The 20,381-nt window shown below is 49.4% G+C and overlaps 1 protein-coding gene across 3 annotated transcripts in view; it reads left to right on the top strand.

Annotated features, from left to right (window-relative positions):
• The window catches only part of GNAO1 (G protein subunit alpha o1), a 172,856-nt gene that overhangs the window by 74,500 nt on the left and 77,975 nt on the right, over nt 1-20,381 (top strand). For all 3 annotated transcript variants that reach the window (XM_053906124.1, XM_019455910.2, XM_019455911.2), the window contains exon 3: nt 9,977-10,118. In XM_053906124.1, the coding sequence (XP_053762099.1) occupies nt 9,977-10,118 (142 nt within the window). The remainder of the gene's footprint in view (nt 1-9,976; nt 10,119-20,381) is intronic.

Here is a 20,381-nt window from a genome sequence, read left to right on the forward strand (position 1 = left end):
CCCAATGACTCTGCTCTCCTGGAACTCTGGGAAATCAGAAATCAGGGTCTCAGCATAATTACTTTGTGAAACACACACATCTTACCTCTGCCCAGCCAGTGGTCTCTGAGCCAGTCGTTCAAAGCATGAGTACCCTCTGGGCCCTCAACGAACTCATTCATTTAGGTCAAGACCCTGCTACACTGGGTAGGAGGGGGACCCGTGTCCCGACAGATAAGACTAGAGGCTTAGCCGTGCTTTAGCACCAATCGGTCTATATCTTTTAAAGTAATGTCAGCAACTGGCAACTAACAGGCCTGTGTACCAGGGCCTCCCCACATGTTCTTTAATACTGCTGACAGCCTGTAAGGGACAGCGTCATTATCCCCATTTACAGAATAGAGATCTGGGCCCACAAAGATTGAGAACCTGTCCACAATCCACACTGTTAGCAAATAGGACAGTCAGTGTGTGTCCAGCTCCTAATGGGTGCTCATTCTATATTGTGGAAGGAAGGAAGGAAGGAAGGAAGGAAGGAAGGAAGGAAGGAAGGAAGGAAGGAAGGAAGGAAGGAAAGGAAGGAAAGGAGAAGGAAGGAAGGAAGGAAGGAAGGAAGAAAAGAAGGAAGGGTGTCCTCACAGGGATTGGGGCTGCTGCATGTCCTGGAAGCGCCCGCCTCCCATCCACCCCCTGGCCCCACCCACACAGTACCTTCTGGACCACTGTTGACCATTCTGCTTAGTCCTCACTCTTGGTGGCATCACAAAATCAGGAGCCAGGGTCTCTCCTGCGGGTCAAACCCCGCCGGGCACGACACTTCGGCTCTTTGTCAGATGAAAGTAAATGTGACAGTTGGTGGGAGCACCAATGGGAAAGAAGAGAAAGGCCTTCAGCAGGGCCCTCCCCTCTGCCTGTTATCCTGGGGTGCCTCCCGTCGGCTGCGCCCGCTTCAAGCTGTCTGCTGTTCCTGCCAGCACCCTTAGCCTGGCCGGTGTTTGTGACATTTACCACATCGGCTTGGCTTACTGTTTCTACTTTTTCCAGGAGGTTGGGTGGAACCCTCCCTCGGGAGGAAACATCAGACCTACGCCGGCGCCAGATCCAGAGCAGCCCTCCCGACTGGGATCTCCGGCTCCCAGTCCCACCCGCCAGCCCAGGAAGTGCCTTCTGTTCCTTTCGTACATTTCCCCAGCACCCCGTGTGCCTGCCAGGGCCTCCGGAAGACACACGGAGACCATGCAGAGAAGTGGCTCTCTGGAGCGCCACCTTGGCATGTGCTGTCCCCCCGTGTGGAGTCCTGTCTCTGTCCCTGTCTGTGCAGCCAGCTCGTGCTCAACTCTCCGTGATACTTCCTGAGCCCGTGCTGGAGATCCTCCTCTTGGATCTCTTTCCAGTGGTATTTTAATTCCTGGTAGTGCTGACTCCAATTATAATTTAATTAAGCATTTGTGAAATTACTTATTCAATATCTACCTTCTGCAATAGAATTCAAGCTCTAGGAGGGCAGGAATTGTGTCTGCCAGTTCACTCTTGTCTCCCCAGCACCTGCTACAGTGCCTGGTATATAGGAGGTACCAGAAAAATACATGAAAAGTGAAAGAGGGAATGAGTGAATGAATGAATGGACAAAGAACACCCTCAAAGAAGCCTCCAAATTATTGGGAACTAGAGATTTTAAGACAGAAGGGGAAACAAATCTTTCTGTTTTGCAAATGATAGATGTTTTTCTCACCTGGTATGACCCATCAGCTCCCCTGCCTTAGGGCAGCACTACGGGAAGTGAGAGGCCTGTGGCACAATGGAAAGGCCTCTGGGAATTTTGTCCGTGCTCTGCCACAAGCTAACCATAAGCCTGTAGGCAAACCTCTTCTCTCTATGTCAGTTTCCCAGCTGGAAAATGACTTTCTATGCTGGTTCCAGGAAGGACCATTTCCCTATCCCAGGCAGAGGGCATCCTGGTAGGAGCACGATCTACCTTGCACGATCTACCTTTGTTATCAGATGGCCCCAGGGTTGATTTCGCAGTTCAGCAGCGCCACTGGGAGCCCCCTAAACCCCTTTGACCTGCCATTTTCAGGGTGGTGGCATTTAACCTCACAGTCACAAGATGGCCACCATGGTGCCAGTATTTACTTTTCTCACAACTGCATATAAAGGCAAGAAGCCAGGGTGTGACCAGTGGAGGCACAGCCAGGGTCAAGGAAGTAGTAGACTAGGGAGGCAGGAAAACTGCTCTCAAAACCCTCTCTCTTTGGACCAAGAAGGAAAACCATTTCTCAGAGGCATTTCTGGCCTACTCCCCTTCATCTTACTTGAACTGGATCATGTGGTCACTCTTAGCTGCAAGGGAGGCAGGGAAAGTAACTCACTGGAGCGACACGGGAATGTTGGGTGGTGGGCAAAACGTCTGACACACAAACCCTTCAGTTGGCCCTTGGCAGATAGTGCTTTATATCGCTAGCCTTGCCATTCTTAACACTTGCCTTATCATCCAGAAGGAGACCCCCGGGGAGGCAGGGACCAGGCCTCAAGGCTTCAAAGTCTTGAAGTCAGGCTTCAAGACCTTAAGTCAGGCTGAACCCAAGTGAAACATGTCAGGAAATTCCTATTGATTAATGATTCTACCCCTTTTTACTCTGGTCCTCTCTCCCGGCCAAAATGGTCCCCCTGTTAAGCACAAGTGTCTGTCTCCCACTGAAAATGATGTGTTGTTCTTTCAAATACCAATTGCACATTTTTTTAATGAGACAAAACCAACACATACAGAGTGTAAAAAAAAAATACCCCTGAATGCCACCACCCAAAAGTGATTATTGATGATACTTTGTTAAGCATTCTCCCCCTCTCCCTCCTTTCTCCACACCCCTTCCTCCTACCAACACCGTCACATGCAAATGTAATTTTATAAAAATGGCCCCAGAAGACCCACACATTGTACTCTAACTGGTGTTTTCATCTTAGGACCCGGTTCAGGTCCCGTGCTCTCTGATGGGTTCTGTGGAGCCCCTCATTGCTGGTGTGTGAACCATTAAATCACTGCATCTCACTGTTCACTGTTGGATTAAATATGTGTGGTCCTTTCCCACCACGGCTCGGCAGAGGCGTGGCCCCAGGGCACATGCCCGTTGCGGGTCAGTCTCCCTGGTGAGTGTCACACAAGTGAGGCACCGAGCACTGACCTAACCTGGACAGTCAACATGTGAATCTCCAGCTGTGATCAGAAACACATTTTATGACATCACGGAGCAGCACCCAAGTCAGAAAATCCAGCTTTTTAACCCACTGCTGCTCCTGTGATGTTCGTTAGGTAAATGAGCAGATTCTCTGCTTGAGTGCCAACAACGCCCCCCTCTCCCTGCCCCATCTTCCCTTCTGCGGCCTTGCTTGGCTTCCTCCTGGTGGGCAGTGGTCCTCTTGTGACCTTCTGGCCCCCCTGCCCTGTGGCCCCGGGGTCACGTCCTCTCCTGAAGAGGACAGACATGGTGCAGCCAGCCAACTGTAGCTCCACCCCAACCCTGCCCCGCTCACCAAATATGATAACAATAATAATAACAGTGGGGCTGATTGAGTGCTTATGATGCCCTGGATGCCCGGCACTTGTCTTTACAAACCACGACTGGCGAGGAGAGTTACTGTTACCAGGCCCGTCTCCATGGAAGGTTGAGGAAGCTGAAGCACTGAGCTGTGAAAGAGATTGCCCAGCCCCACAGTTTGAGTCTGGCTCCCAAAGCACCCCCTGAATCTAGATCCCCAAAGGGACTATGGTGGAGGATAGAGAGACAGTTCCAATGCAGGGGAAAGGGTGCTGAGAAAGGGGAGCAGAGGGGCGTTTAATCCAGCCTGCAGATGGTGTGAAAAATCATGTTCCAGCAGCTTAGGGCCCTGAGTTCTTGAACCTCCAGAAACTGGGGGTAACGGTATGTGCGTGGGGGCATTTGCCACAATCTCAGAGGCATCTGTGATTCAGAGAAGGAGAGTGGCTGCTGGGCCAGAGGATCCTCCAAGGTCCTTTCCAGCTCCTGAGCCTGTGCTTCTGTGACCATATAAGGCCACCGTGCCCAGGGAGTCTCACTGCAGCTGAGTGCAGTCCTACACTGAGAGGGGAAGCAGAGAACAAGAGAGCCCTGGTCCAGGCCTCCTGCGAGGTCCCAAGGCAGTAAGGAGGGGGAGCCAAGGCAAGGGAGGCCAAGGGTCACTCCTTGTTTGCCTCTTCCCAGAAAGCTCAGACCTGTTCCAGTGGGCTCGGATGCCACCCTCCCCCGTTTCCCCCCCGTTTGCACTTGAGGTCTCCTCCCTCAGTTGTGTTGCCAGGTTTCCAGAGTCTAACTGGTGGCTTCTGTCCAAAGGGAAACACTCAGGTCTGCAGTCAGCCCTTGCCTGCTCCCCATTTCTTCTTGGTCCACCCCTCAGAGTCTCTGAGTTTGGGATGGGCACCATTGTGGCATCTAACTTGGCTTTGCTTTGCTACCCTGGCTCTGCAGGCATAGGAAATCTGGTGGATTCCCACCCCAGCACACACACACACACACACACACACACACACACACACACACACCTGCCTCCTTTAGTGGGCTCCTTCGGGGGGGGGGGGGTCTTAAGCATCTGTCTACTCCAGTCTCACATTGTTAATGTCCCACTTTCTCAGTACTGTCCAGAGCGCAGTCCTGTGCCAAATAATATGGAGAAGAGGAACTGAGACAGACGAGATGTGGTACCTGGCCTCCAGGGACTGACAGGCTGGTGGTAAAGACAGAAAATTAATAAACAAGTTTACTAGGAGATGATCTCTGATTATTGTTATTATCAAGGTGCAAATCATGTTTTAGTCATGACTCTATTAGTTATAAATGACAGAAACCCGAATCAAATTAGCTTAGGCAAAAATAAGAGGGAATTATTTAGCTGCTATCACTCGAAAGTGTAGAGATAGGGTTAGCTTCAGGCATGGCTTGATCTAGTGGCTCAAATGATTGATGTCTCTGGGACTTGATTCTGCACTTGGATGAAGATCAGTTTATAGGACTATTGCAATGTGATGCCACTGACTATTGCTAAAGTGTCTCATGCAGCCTTGCTCCTGCTTTCCAAACCCTGGTATTATCTCCTCCAGGGCTCAGACCTCAGACTCCCCTGGGCTGCCTCTCCAGCCCCTGGCCAGATTCTTCCTTTCCTTGCCCCACACTCCTTGGGCTGATATTATAAGACATGTTCTGATACTCACTGTGTATGTGAAATCTCCAGACCCTCTGGGAACCTGGATACAGGGATCCAGAGCAGAAGAAGCACTTCTGCCTCTGTGTGTCTGTCTGGTGGTCACAGGTAGGGTCTCGAAGGCCACTTTGACACCTACCAGCTGTGTGACCCCAGGTAAGTGGTTCCATCTCTCTAGTTTCGGTTGTCTCATCTGTAAAGAGGTGATGATAGTTTTTATCTCCTAGGATTATCTTGAAGATTAGATGAGAGGGTACACGTAAAGCCCTTAACAGAGAGCAAACCCTCAGACATCAGCTGCTATTATTATTGTTTCTTTTATACTGCCAATGAAGGAAATTCTATTTGGGGGATTTTGACTGTGGAATGAGGATATATATTACTAATAGCTACCATTTATTATATACTTATATATGACCGGCACTTTCCATTTATTCCTCACCCAACAGCCCCTTGCAGATGAGAAACCTAAGACCTGAGGGGTGAAATCCTTTACCAATGACACCCAGCTCATCAGTGGTAGAGCTGGGGTTTGCCCGCACCTGTGTGACTCCTAAGACTAACCACAGCTCTGCCCTGCCTCCAGAATGTGATGGCGAAATAGAAAATCAAGGGGCCTTAAGTGATACTTGTAAGGACACACGACTCAAATCAATGCTTGGGGGGGGGCGGGGTGCGGGTAGCGAAAATGAACAAGGTGGTATGAAAAGAGTCCTGGAAGGGTGGACACTAAAAACTGCAGTGTCTTTCCCTGAGTGACGGGATTACTGATGATATGGGTTGTTGTGGGGGGTTTTGTTGTTGTTGTTTTATATGGCCCAGATTTTCTAGTGTTAGCATTTACTACTTGGTAGTTAGAGGGCAATATAAAATCCCACCCTGAAACAGGAAGTCCAATTCTAAGCTCATATGAGCCAGTTTGTACAAGGTATGGAACTCATCGTTGTGACCGGAGCAGGTTTTTCCCACATCGCGTCATTTCTGCAAACCTCACATGATGCTTCTGTACCTCAGGCCACCCCAGGCACCAGGCTGAGACCTTTCTGGCAGTTTTTGACCCAGTCCAGCTGGTGTAGAAGAGCGTCCCGGTCGACCCGCACTCCACTCCTGGGCTGAGAAGACGTTAGGCCAAGTACTTAATCTCTCTCAGACTCTCTTCCTCTTCTGTCAAACAGAATAAAAAACGTCCCCTCCCTGCCTTATTAGGTGGCATAAGGACTGATACTCATGGGTGTGGACAATGATAGCCCCATCCCTAGTGTTTCAGGGGAAATCCTGAAGGCAGCCAAGGGTCTAGAGAGTATTTCCGGGAGAGTGGTAAGGCCTCCTGGTCCAAAATGAAGCATGAGAAACTCACTGCACTGACTTCTTCAGAGACAGTGTCACGGGGACCGGCAAATCCCGGCTCCACCTCTCAGGTTCCCCAGCAGGTCCCACCCTCTGTGGGGAGGCTGGTCATGGAGCCTAGGTAACAACTGGCTTTTTTATATAGCTTTTTAGTTGTTCTAAAGTTTACAATATGTGTCTTAACTTACCGTCTTTACTTTGAAGTGCTTCATGTGTAAGAATTTTTCAACAGCGTGTTTCCATTTTATCCCTCCTATCCTTTGTGCCGTCGTTGCATAAGTTTTGCTTTTACATATGTTATAAATAACACAATATAGTTTTTTTAGCCTTTTTCCTCTCTTTGCTTCAGTTTGGATAGTTTCCATGGCTGATTGTTCAAGGCCACTAATCTTCTATGAGTTAGTTGCATACTGTGAAATGTTTATCTCAAATATTATATTTCCATCTCTAGACATTCTGTTCTGTTCTTTTTTATATCTTCCATTTCTCTGCTCGTTATGTTCATGTTTTCCTTTAATTTCTTGAAAATATTTTAAATAGGTATTTCTAAAGTCCTTGTTAATTCCATCACCGCTGTCACTTCTGAGTCTGCTTCCATTGACTGATTTTTCTCCTGGTTGTGCATCCCACCTTGCTTCTTTGCATAGCTGGGAATTTTGTATTGGGTGCTGGACATTAAAAAATATTATATTGTTAAGTGTCTGATTTTGTTGTCCTGATTTAAACAGCGTTGGACTTTATTCTATCAGGAAATTAAGTTACTCGTGGGTCAGCTCAATTTTTTAAAGCTAATTTTTAAGCTTTGTCAGGGTGGGTCTAAAGTAGCTTTTACTCTGGGGCTGGTTTAGACCTACTACTATGGCATGAGCCTTCTAGGGTCTCTGCTGAGTGATCTAGCTGTTCAACAAGGACTCTCCACTCTGCCTGGTCAGAACTCACACATCTCCCAGCCTTGAGTGAGGTTTGGGAAGTGTTCGCCTTATAAGCTCCCTGATGCCTCTTCTTTGCTGAGCCCTTGCAATCTCTCCCTATTCAGCCAAAGACTGAGGAGACCCCCATTCATATATCTAGTGCTTGGCTCCCTCTCTGTAGATTTCTCTCCCTGGTACTCAGCCCCTCAAATTCCAGCCACCTCAGGCTTCCTGAACTTCGAGCGTTGTCTCATCAACTCAGTAAGACCGCTGTGCTTTTCTTGGGTTCTCCCTCCCTGTGCTGAGAGCTGGTAAATGCCTCCAGGTGGAAAGCCGAGGCAGTCACAAGGCTACCATATTTGTTTCCCTTGTCTTCTGGATCACAGTCCTGTACTACTTATTCTCTAGTGTCTGAAACTTCTTGTTTCTTATATTTTGTCCAATTTTCTGATTGTTTACAGTGGGAACTAGCAATTTCCTTTAAGATCCCTCTGGGGTGCATCAATGATCCAGGCTACATGTACACTCCCTCCAGAAACTTGTACAGAAATGGATTTAGGGTTCATAAAAGTCCATGAAAAGTCACAAGGGTCATTCTGATCTGCTTCTTAGAGAAACCCAGGATAAAGACTCACAACCCAGTATCAAGTCAAATTTTACAACAGGAATTGTTAGTGTCCGTCAACTGATGGATGGATAAATAAAATGTGGCGTATCCATACAATGGAATATAACTGGGCAATAAAAAGAAATGAAGTCCAGGGATGCCTGGGTGGGTCAGTCAGTTGAACATCTTACTCTTAATCTCACCTCAGTTCTTGATTTCAGGGTTGTGAATTCAAGCCCCACATTGGGCTCCACACTGGACATGAAGCCTACTAGAAAGAAAGATAGAAAGAAAGAAAGAAAGAAAGAAAGAAAGAAAGAAAGAAAGAGAAAGAAAGAGGAAGGAAGGAATGAAGGATGGAAGGAAGGAAGAGGGAGGGTGAAAGAGAGAGAGAGGGAGGGAGGAAGGAAGTCAGGAAGGAAGGAAAGAGAAAGAAAGAAAAGAAAAGAAAGAAAGAAAGAAAGAAAGAAAGAAAGAAAGAAAGAAAGAAAAGAAATGAAGTACTGAAAAATGCTGTACCATGATGAAATGATGAATCTTGAAAACATTATTGTGCTAAATGAAAGAAGCTTATCACAAAAGACCACGTGTTATATGATTCCATTTATATGATATGTCTAGAATAGACAAATCTATAGAAACAGAATACAGATTAGTGATTGCTTACTGTGAGGTGGGGGGTGAGTGGAGATTACTAATAGGTACAGAGTATCTTTTTGGTGGGGGGACAAAAATTAGACTGTAGTGATCATTGTTGAACTATGCGAATATACCAAAAAACATTGACTTGCATACTTTAAATGGGTGGATTGAACGGTATGCGAGTTATGTCTCAGTAAAACTGTTTTTAAAAAAAGAATTGTTAGTGATTTTCTTCTGTACTGAAGGTAATGAAGGAATGGAAAAGTGCCGTGTTGATGTGGAAGTCTCAGCTCTCATATTGATGTATGTACATACCATAAGTAGTATTTAATTGCGAACTGGAAAATGTGACCAGAGAAGTATTTACACAGTTTTCTTGGGGGAGGTGGTGGCCACTGTTGGGTGTTCGTCTCAAAATCCATTCAGTCTTTCCTCGTTACTTCAGCTATAGGAGAACTCTTGCAACGTTTAGGTTTTATCCCCTCTTTCTAGTTTTTTCCCCTACCTGGAACCTGGTCAGCAGTAAGCCCATACCGAGTGACTGCTCTCTGCAGGGAGAAGGGACATCAGGACATGTCTAGCCTTAACCTTGACCTCGGAGGAATCTGAGAACAGGAGAGCAGAGAGTATCGCGTGGCCTCTGAGAACTGATGGCACTTTTGTGTCCTCCGTGTCACTATTCAGAGCCACCAGAATAAGGGTGACACGGTAGTTCAATCCCAGCCAAGGATGGAAGAGTAGACACCCTCCTTCTGTTGGTTTTTCTGTTGTCAGAGATGACGACGGTTCATTTAAGTGAGTCCTCTTTCCTTCAAGCACTGTGAGTTTTCTGCAAAAGAAAAATTATCATTCATTTGCAGGCTTCTTGCCGGGGTCTTCATCAATGTACTTCTAAGTGGAAATTTAAGTTAAGACCCTGAGCTTTGCTTAAAAATACCAATAGCTAACACTTACTGAGTTCTTCGTGTGTGCCCCTCCTGTTCTAAGCACTTTCAAGTATTATCAGCACTTTGCCAACTGGTACTTCTTTCACTATAAATAGGGAGTGTAAAGACACTGCATTTCTTTTTGCCACTACTCTGTCTCAGCTTAATTTCAGTAGGTTCTTCCTTCAGATTTTATGGTATGATGCAGCAGCTCAGTAATTCAGCATCCGGGTCGGACCCAGTCCTCAGCCAGCAAAGCCAGGAGGTTGGCCCCGGCGGCTTCACGCACCTGGCATTCTTGATGCCAAGTGAGGACGGTGCACTCATCAGATGTGTGTGTGGTTTTTCTCTAGGATCATCCACGAAGATGGCTTCTCTGGAGAAGACGTGAAACAGTACAAGCCTGTTGTCTACAGCAACACCATCCAGTCCCTGGCAGCCATCGTCCGGGCCATGGATACTTTGGGCATCGAATATGGTGACAAAGAGAGAAAGGTAGGCCACGGGGCCCATGGGCACCTCAGGGAGGGAGGCTGTGCTCTTTGCAACATCGGCTGCCTCCCAGGAACAGGAAGAGACTGCTGTGTGTGATAGAGAAGGCTAGTCGCCAGCCTAAGCCAGTGTATCAGTCGGCCTGGCAAATACAGTCAAACAGGGGCTTAGGTGATGGGCACACCTCCCAAGCGAAGTCGCCAGCAAAGACAGCAGACACAGAATTTGTTTATTTTGCATATGACAAAGGGTTGGTGACTGTCCTAAATCGGAACTCCTACAACACACAACATTGTGCGAGTACTTGCCCTTGGGCAATGAACTTGAACAGAAAAAGCATTTCTCAAACCAAACAAGCACTACCTGAGCACCGTCTCCCCTCCTTAGGAGAACTGTGCTTGCCTTCTTGGGAGTGGGGGGCAGCCATTTGAATTGACTCTCTTTCCTCCTTTACACCTCGTTCTTCCAGGTGAGTCTGAGGACCTAAGAGGCTCTCCTTCCTGTAGGAAGTTGATGTCCTGAAATAGGGGTTGTTGGGTTTTTTTGAACGTTTTATTTAAATTGCAGTTAGTTAACATACACTGTAATACTGGTTTCAGGTGTACAATTTAGTGATTCAATGCTTATAGACAAGGAACTGTTTTTCAGTTGCGTTTCCAGGTGTCTGATAAGTGGTGAATGGAATAAGTGCATAAAAGCCTCTTATTTGCAAACATTTGCATTAACTGTAAGACTGAACCATATACAGCTATCCTTGGCAAAGCTAAATAAAAGAGAGGAAGGGAAAGAAGGAAAACAGCCTTAGAGAATTCTATCCACGAGTGGCTCTTTGTGCCCTGGTGGGCTCGTGAATCCCAGCAATCCTTTCCCTGTGTCCTGGAAGGTGGAGAAGGGAAGGTGGGGAGGTCTTTGAGCGCCTGGGCCCCACACTGGAGCCTCTGGATGGAGAGAATTAATCTCTGATTACTGTGTGATTCAGTAGTGTGCTACGTACATATCCTGTCTTTGCTAAAAATCATCTCCCTCACAGAGGAAAACTATCCTCGTCTGGTAAGTAATCTGTGGCCGACAGCTTTACATGTAAAATTCAATAATTTACACACAAAATTCTAATTCCATAGGGCAGACTCATCCCAGCTCAGGCATTGGCTCCTCCTCCACAGGGGTATTTGGTGCCTGAGGGTGTGTTGAAGGCCAGCCTGGGACAGGGACGACTGGTGCTGGCAGGAGGGCCGGGTCCCCGCCCCCTGCTCCTCTGAGGGGCCAAGTCCAGCAGTGGTTCTGCAAAGGAGGCACTTCCCACCAGGGGGACCTGCTTTGGTTTCTGTCATAGAACCAGCGCCTGTGGGAAGAGTGGCAATGCTAGGTCTTCAGTCCTGTTTCCGTGACGCACGAACTGATGGCTTTCAGCGAGCCGGGCACGGTGCTGGCTGCTGGGGCTTCAGGAATGAGCACAGAGTGGGTGGTGCCCCAAGAACCCAGGCAGTCAGCGCATACCTACTCAGAGCATCAGAATTAGCCAAGATGGCTATAGGGCTCCATTCGTGTTAATAATAATGGCCACAGTGGTAATTGACGAGCTGTCACTTACTGAGCACCTCCTAGCTGCCAGGTGCTGTGTTAAGCATTTTCTATACATTAACTCATTTTCATTAACTCAGGCATTAAAGCCCAGAGCAGGAAATGCCTGGTGTGATCTTTAGACAAGGACAGGCCACAGGCCTCTTGGCCAAAGAGAGAGCAAGGTGCCCAAATCTCTGTTAACCAAATGACAGCTACAGTACAGAAGGCCCATGTGCCCACAGCACATGCCCTCCACGCTTACATGCACACACATATGCACGGCCCGTGAGATCTCCCAAGGGTATGTGTGTTCACTGCCATGCCTGCCTCCCAACCAGCTTTTCCTCCCCAAAATTCTCCTGCCCTGATTAAAACCCAGACAAGTCATTGTGACTTTGGAATGCTTTTCTCCTTCAGTTCTGAAAGCTCTACTTATTCCTGTGGAATTTTTTTTTTCTCCGTTTTATTACCCTGAACAGACATTGCTTGGGAATTGGGAGGAATACGATATATCAAGGACTTATGCCAGGGGCCCCTGGGGCCTCTGGGGCTGTGTCTCCTCTGTGACACAAGACAAGACAGTCCTCACGTAGGAGGGCAGGGAAGGTGCCAGTGCAAAGAGAGACTAGGACCAGAGTGGGGCTGCCCTGGAGAGTCCATTGGACACGGTAGGGTCAGAGCCCCGTCCTGTCATAGGTGGCACCATGGCAGGTGCCTGACCCATCCCTAAGGCAATTCAGGCTCCTCAGGCACAATCCTTCTGGCTGACAAAGGCCTCCAGGCCCATGGACACCTCCTCCCTTTGTTATGTCACCTGTGGGGAGCAGAAAAGAAAAGTTGACCCAAGACTCAGGCCAAAGTGAGCCAGGCAGCCAGAGAAGGTGTTTTCTGGAAGCACGCCAGCATGGATTGCAGTCTGGGAAGCTGAGTGCAGGGACCCCTATACATTAATCTGGGTGGGGGTATGGGGCAGCTACTTCAGACAGTTTCCCCTGAATCTGGAAGGGACATTTGTGATGAAACTTGACTATGAGAAAGAGACAGCCATGGGAGCAGAAGGGGACAAAGGTTCCAAACAAGCACGAAGGTCCTGACAGAGGAGTGAGCCTGGCATGTTGGAAGAGAGAAAGCCTGAACTGCACCCTGGGAGAGCGGCAGGGCCCTGGGGTATTGGAATCTTCCAGTCAGGTCTTCCAGCCAGGCTTCCAGCCAGCCAGTTGGTGGTGCCCAGATGCCCTGACCCCAGATGCTGGGTCTCCAATCTCTTTCCTCTCTCAGGACCCCAGGGGCTTCCCACCTGGAGAGTCTGCTGTTTGGATGTTGTGAGAACTGCCCAATGCGGAGCAGACCCAGATTTGTGTTTCGGCCTCTGAAGACTCCCTCACTCTCTTGGCTTCCCCACCTCTGCCCTCCTCCCCCAACCCATCATGGATTATCTAGAGGAAGACAGCCCCATATCCAGAGCATCCTTGGGCCAGCCAGCTTTGCACTCTCCATACAGAGAAGCATCTAGAAGCTTCCTTGCTGTACCTCATTAGAACAGGTGTTCCTGACTTCTCTTGGCAGCTGGCTCACCACCTACCCTGGCCCCCCAGTGGAGGGAGGAGTGACTGGTTTCTCTTTCAGCTTCTCTGTCATGTAGACACCCCAAGCCATATGATTGTGCATGAGCCCACTTCTGAAAGAGCCTCTACCTGGGACAAGTAACAGGGATCCCCCTACATCAATCTGGGGCTTCTGCCTCCCATGCCCCAGCCACAGAAGACCACAGAAGCCCACAGAGGTGCCACAGGGGGTATCTTTGGCCCCTCCCCAAAGATGCCACACACTCCCATGCCTCCAGGCCTTGTCTTAAGCCATACCCTGTGCTCCCAATGCCCTTCTCCCCTTCTCTTCCTCCTAGAATTCCTCCTGTTGACTGAGAACCAGCTTAGTTCCCTTCTCTTCTGTGAAGGCTTTCCCTTCCTTCTCCTTGACAGTGAAACTCAGCTCAAGTCTTTCTCTCCATCGAGCATTTACTCACCCACCAATATGAAAATTGGTTGTGTTACTGTTTCCTTAGAAACATGACCCTTGCTCTCTAGGGCATTCAAAACCCATTTGAGCAGCTAATGAAAGCAGGGAGCCTTCCTGTCTGTCCCATGCACACATCTGGGAAATTTTGCCTATAATTTCAGGGGGCTCTGGAACTCATAAAGCCCACGAGGGGAGCCTAGAATAAGAAATCCCTCATAATTTCGGGTCCTTCTGCACAAGGCTTGTGTCATTCCATCTTTCGGTCCCCTCCTCACCCATAAAAACCTGCACAGTGCTCAGAATATTGTAGGTCTTCAGAACAATCCCTTGAGTAGAATGACATTTCTAACTTTCTCCGTTGTCGGAGAACCTGTACCTGTAATTCATCACTGAATGAACAGATGTTGGTTGGGTAGGTACTGTGGGTAAAGGCTTTGTGCTAAGTGCTGTGTGAGGATTTGGAGGCATGTGAGACAGAGCCTCTAAGGAACTGATCTCGTTGGAAGACAGGGTTCACAAGCTGAATGGCTGGGCCATCACGAGGTGTGGGAGGTCAGGGAAACCCTCTCGGGGAAGAGAGGCTGGCACAGACCTTGAAGCAGGGGTGTGGCTTGATGGGGACTGAGGTGGGTAAGGAAAGGGACTCGAAGCAGCAGGAAGAACAGGAGTAAAGACAGTGGGTTGGTAGCTACCAAAACAGATCTGATGGACAGGGGAGGCCAGTGGCTAGAACAGAGGTTAGGATACTGCAAGGTGTGGGAGAGTTAGAAGATGCAGTTAGTTAGGTCCAGATCCGGAGGCCTTGGAAAGTGCACCGAGGAGTTTGGGTTTTATCCTATTGGCAGCAGGCAGCTTTTGATAGATTTTGAGTTGGGGAGGGATGAAAGTGGGTTTTTAAGGAAACTCTCACGATGGCTCCTGTGCGAGCAGGGGGTAGAGGGAGGGGGAGGCACGCTGGGGTGTGAAGTCTCCATGGGGGTTGGAAAGGAAGGGCAGCCAGAGGGGTGTGTGGTGATGAGGGGAAGAAAGGGGCCTGGGATTGAGAAGGCTACTGGGGCAGAAGGGCACAGACCAGAAAACCGGCTGACCAGAAACAAGGCGAAACCTTGGCAGCAAAGTCTCAGGTGGGGCTGGGCCGGGCCCCGTGTGCTAAGTCTCCTTGGAACTCACGGGCTACCTACTACCTGCTACCCAGCGGGAGTGATCAGCAAGTACATAGATCAGAGAACGGAAGCTTTAGGAACTAAAGATGCTGATAATAGTGACTTCCAATCTGTAAATTGCAGGGCCCAGTTTACACGATTTACATTAATTATCTAATCCTAACACTAGCTACCTGTGCGGAGGGTGCTATGGTTATCCCTACTTTACAAGTGAAAAAAAATTAGAGAGGCTCAGTGACTTGCCCCAGGTCATGCAGGCAAAATAAGTGCATATTTAATCTAGCTGGTAACCCTATTGAAGCTGTAATCCATGTGGCTCAGGTCCAGAGCAGAGACCCACTTAAACAGGCACAGCACAACCAGGCAAAACAGATCTTTAAAAAAATCTCGTTCTTTATCCTAAGTCTCTCTAAAAGTATGCAAAGGGACCCAAAGGGCAACTCTTGCTGCTTTTCTCAGACGTCCTTTTCTGTCCTCCTCATGCCTGCCCCACCTCCACTCTCTCTTGAGCTGCTGGCCCCCCAAATTCTGCAGATACCCTTCTCTCCCCGCAGCCTACAAGGCTTTCCCTCTCTTGGCCTCTTCTTCTCGCTCCCCCGCCTTTTCTCTGGTTCCTTCTCCTCCTCTCTGCCTCTAAGAGGTCCCCTCTCTTCCTCTCCTCTCCCCCTTTTCTCCATCTGTTTCTCGGCTTCTTCTTCCTCGCCCTCCACTTCTCCTTCTCCCCCTCCCTCCCCCTCCCTACTCCTCCCTCCTCCTCCCTCCTCCTCCACTCCTGCTCCCTCTCTCCCCCTTCTCCCCTTTTCTTCCCTCACTCTCGACCTCCCTCCTTCCTCACCCCCAGCTCATTATCATGTAAATTGTCTTAACCTTTGGAGCAGCCTCTCTCCTCCCTGTGCTTCTGCGGTGCTCAGCCCAGGGCCTACATCTGCATCACAAAAGCGGAGAAACTTGTAGGGCTGAACTGGCCTGGACTCCTTGGAAGAAAGGATGGGGGGGGGGGGGAAGACAATTACAGGATTAGAAGGTTCACTTGGACCCATGAGGGGATGGAGAAGCAATCCCGTGTTAACAGATTTTATCACCTGCACATGTAAACGTACATAACATTTATGTGCATATCCGTGTATACTTCCATATGTAACATACCTTGTAAACTAGTGGGGCAGGAGGAAGAAGTAATGCCTTCAGCTTGTAGAAGGCTTTATCCAGTTGAAAATACTCTCGTTTTTATTTGTTCACCCTTTGTACATGTGCTTATTTCTCCCATTAAATTATAAGCCCCCTGAGGACAGAGTACAGGTCTTGCGTACGGTGCCTGACACAAGAAGTGTCGGATACTATGTTCATATCCCAGCCGTACTACCAGCTCTACGGCCCTGGGTAAAATATTCAGCCTCCTCAACACTCAGTGTTTCTGTCTCTAAAATGGGCATAATCCTAATACCTTCTTCATTCATCTGCTGTAAAATTAAATGAGATAATGCATGCCAAGTGCTAAGGAGAGGGCCTGACGCAGAGTTCTCAGCGCGTAAGTCTTGTTCTTTTGTTTGTTTGTTTAAAATTATCAATAAAATCTTGATAAATGATCCTGATAGCAATCTAGTGAGGAATGGGCACAGTTGTATCTGCATTTTGCATGTTAGAAACAGAGGCACATGTACTTAGTCGAGCTGTGCAGGGTCACTGACCTAAACAGGACTAAAGACTGGTGCTGGCAGGAATTGCCGCCTGGGGCTCTTCTGTTCCACCAAGGGGCTTCATTAGAACTGCCCCCCACCAACCTGAGATAATGGCAGCTCTTTGGGGAGGCAGAATCAAATTTCACACTTGGTTTCCAGAATGTCATCAGATCTCCTCTGGTAAAAGAAATCTTGACATTTAAGTCACACAGTGGAGCTCAGAACCCTATCTTTTTTTTTTTTTAATCAGGAAAATATTGTGGCCTTGTCTCCATGGCATAGCGTGGTTCACCCTTGTAGTTTGCTTGAATTCTGAAACGGACGAAAACAAGGATGCTCTGTGGCCTGTGTTCTGCCTGAGTTCCCTGGGGCCTGGAGGAAGCTCCCTGGTGGTTGTCAGATCTGATGGGGGCTGGGGGAGGCGCAGATGAAGGCCTCCATGTGCCGGTGCCCAAACCTGAGGCCAGGAAGAGGCTTCTGCTGGGAGCAGCCAGAACGCCTGTCACGTGCTGTGCACGAGGCTCTCTGGCCATCCCAGCCCAACTCTGTCCTCCCTGCTCTGACTTTTTGCCTGCCCAGATCAAAAGAGCTGGAAACTCCTCCATTTAAGACCATCTAATTCTACTGCTCCATTTTGCAGATGGGGCAAAATAGGCCCCATCTGGCCCAAACAGGAAAGGGACCTACTCAGGGGATGATGTGGCAGACCCAGGACTAGAACTTCAAGTTTCCGGACTCACGGTTCACTTCTCTTTCCATCTGACCAGTCTGCCTCAAATTACCTAGCCAATGGGAGGCCTCATTTTCTTTCATTCGGTTGGCCAGTTAGTCATTTCACAAACGCTTACCGAGCAGTCGCTTCCTGGCTGACCATGCATAGGGCGGCAGGGTTGGATACAAAGATAAAAAGAGGTAGGGCTCTCAAGCTTGGGTGGAGATCCTGTTCCTCAGATGAGAAGGTAGACTTCTTGATTTCTAAGACTTCCTACAGCTCTGACATTCCAGCTCTACGTGACTCAGTGCAGCCAGGTCAGCTCCTTCCCTGTAGTCTAAAACCACCTCAGGCTCCAGGTTTGGGACAGACACCCATTGTTTAAGCCCTGCCATAAGGAGCCCCACATCTGGCTGCTGAGACCTTGGCCCAGGGCAGCAGCACCAGTCTCGTCCATCTGCATGTTCCCCCCATCACTGTGTTCAGTGCACAGCAGGGGCCAGTGGATAGCTGAGCTCATGAGTGATTCCATTCATCCAGCAGGTGTTCCGAGGCCAAGTGCTGGGCTAGGTGCTAGGGATATGCTTGCGAACCGGACAGACACAGCCCCTGCCCTGAACAGACACACCCGTGGAGGAGGGAATGAAAGATACAGAACACACTTATTTTCATGCCTTCTTGATCTCAATGTTGAGGGCAAAGGTGGCTGGAGCAGCCTCCTGCATTGCCCCATTTATTTGTCCATGCAGGAACTCATGTAGCGGTGGGTCAGACCCAGTCCCTGCCCCCAAAGGGCACAGGCAAGGAGGGCAGACACTTCCATAGAGAGCGGTTTTTATTTTCATGAAAGTGCAGCGAGATGAGCCCTGAGGTGGGTAATGACGATGGAGATAATAACAGTGATGTATCAGTGGGTTGTCTGAAGATTAAGTGACTCAGAAAGTGTGTGCTCTTAGAGCAGGGCCTTGCACACAGTAGGTGCTCAGGAGAGGTTAATTAACATCAGGATTGTGTGCCTTAAAGCAAAGTGACAGCTATTATAGTTTTCAAAGGTTGCTTCTGCCTGGCAGGTGAAGGGGAGCAGGGAGCCAGGCCTTCTGGGCAGAGGGTGGTGGGAGCTAAATAAAGGTATGTGAAAGGGGCCTGAGAACTGGCATAGGGGAAGTACTGCTTTTGCTTAGTTTCTGTCCTGTTGTCACTTATCCGTCCTGGGGAAACGGTAGGAAAGTCGGAGCAGGCTTGAAGAAGTCACTTCACGCACGATTGGCGTTTAAGGAAGAGGTGCCGCTGAGGGGAAGACAAGGTTTCTCATCTGAGCTTTGGCGATTCCTAAAGGCGATGGTCGAAAACCTTTTTCTGAGTCTTGATGAAATGCTAAGCCATTCCCTGTTTTAGTAAGTCTAGTGTTGAGAACACACCAGGGTCTTTGCTGGTTGATAGAGGATCACACTGGGTCTCTGGGTCCTCCCTGTGGACCTTCGGGCGCTGTGGTCCAGGCCCAGAGATGAAGGACATTCCTACAGGAGGTCGGGCTCAATCTGCTGCCCCAGGGCATTCTGAAGAAGTTGCCTTCTGGATGGACTACATTGCTGGGAAAACAGTTTACCTGGGGGAAAGCCCACATTCTTCCTGCCCTGAGGCCTTTGACCTGGAGACAACAGGCCGGATGTGAACACACTCCCTGAGCTGGTTCTTGAGGAACCAGGAGACTGCCATTACAGTCAGGGACGTGTTGTACGCGTTGGATTTCAGGTGGTCGCGCTCTTAAGTGTAATCGGTAAGTGCTTTCCCGTGAGCGAGCCACTCCAAGCTTCACTGTGCACGTTAGCATGTATTTGGCAGCAAGGAAAAGAACAGCCAGCCAACAGCGTCCTAAACCATAGGAACAGCCATCGTTTCCTGGAGAGGGAGGCCCAAGAGTCGGCAGGCCCAGGGCCGTCCAGGAGGCTGCGCAGCCCGGCTTCTTACCCGGCATTGGCCTAGCAGTCAGGGAGCTGGAGGAAGCAAAACCGTGGCCTTTTTTGCCACTCTAGTGGGACACACAGGCAGGAGAGGAGGGCAGTTTGGGGATAGCACCAGGCACCGCGTGTGGACTGCCGGGAATTAGGCCAGCATGTGCAGGTGGGTGTGCTGAGGTGATGGGGATGGCAGCGGGTGCCCTGGTAGATGGGGACTCCAAGGTGAACTGTCTTTCCGAGCAGTGGCAGAGGTGGCTCGTAGTTTCTTCTCTGGTTTTTGCCTCTGTTTCCCCACTGTCTTAGTCTCCTCAGGCTGGCATAACAAAAATACCGCAGACTTAAACAACAGAAATTTGTGTCTCACCATTCTGGGGGTTGGGAAGGCCAGGATCACAGATCAGACCGTCTCCTGGCTTCTGATTGTGTCCTCACATGGCAGAAAGGATGAGGGAGCTCTGTGGGCTCATTTCTGTGAGGGGGGCTCTGCCCTCATGACCTCATCTCCTCTCAGAGACCTTCCTCCTAATACCATTTCACAGGAATTTGCAGAGGGGCAGGGACACAGACATTCAGTCTATGGCACACATGGTGGTTCAGAAGGTTGATGTACCAAGGGGCACCAGAGACAAGAAAACAGCTGGTGGCGGGTGATTCCTGCCAGGGCAAAGCTGGAGGAAGAAGTCCTGAGGAGGAAGTTCAGTCCAGCTGATCCTGGGTCAGGGCTCCCTGGGCAGAGCACAGCAGTCAGGCCCCCTCAGCCCCACCGTTCCCCAACACCCCAACTTCTCTGTCTCATCGGGTGTTGTCGAGGCCACAGGCAGCCCCAGCCCCCATCTGGCCCCCCCCGACATCCCCTCCAAGGCATGCCAAGCGGAGGGGTATTAAGGCCGGGCCACTGCTGTCTTTGCACGTTCACGTGTCCGTTGCCTGTAGAAAGGGGAGTGGGATTTTTAAAAGAAAAAAAGGAAAAGGAGACATAAATGGGAGAGCCCACAGTAACAAAACGCAGTGAACAGTCAATGAAAGCCACAGGCGACGATGCCTTGCCCTTGCATGTTCTTTGTCTCTATGTCTCTGTGTCTCTCTCGCGCTAGCTTGCGTCCCCCTCCCCCCGTAAGCCCATCATTACGCTGCTCTGCCGGTGGAAGGATGTTACAACTATGCAAGTAAAATTT

The sequence above is a fragment of the Panthera pardus genome, unplaced genomic scaffold, assembly GCF_024362965.1.
Source record: "Panthera pardus isolate Hobbes unplaced genomic scaffold, ASM2436296v1 HiC_scaffold_18, whole genome shotgun sequence".
Taxonomy (NCBI): domain Eukaryota; kingdom Metazoa; phylum Chordata; class Mammalia; order Carnivora; family Felidae; genus Panthera; species Panthera pardus.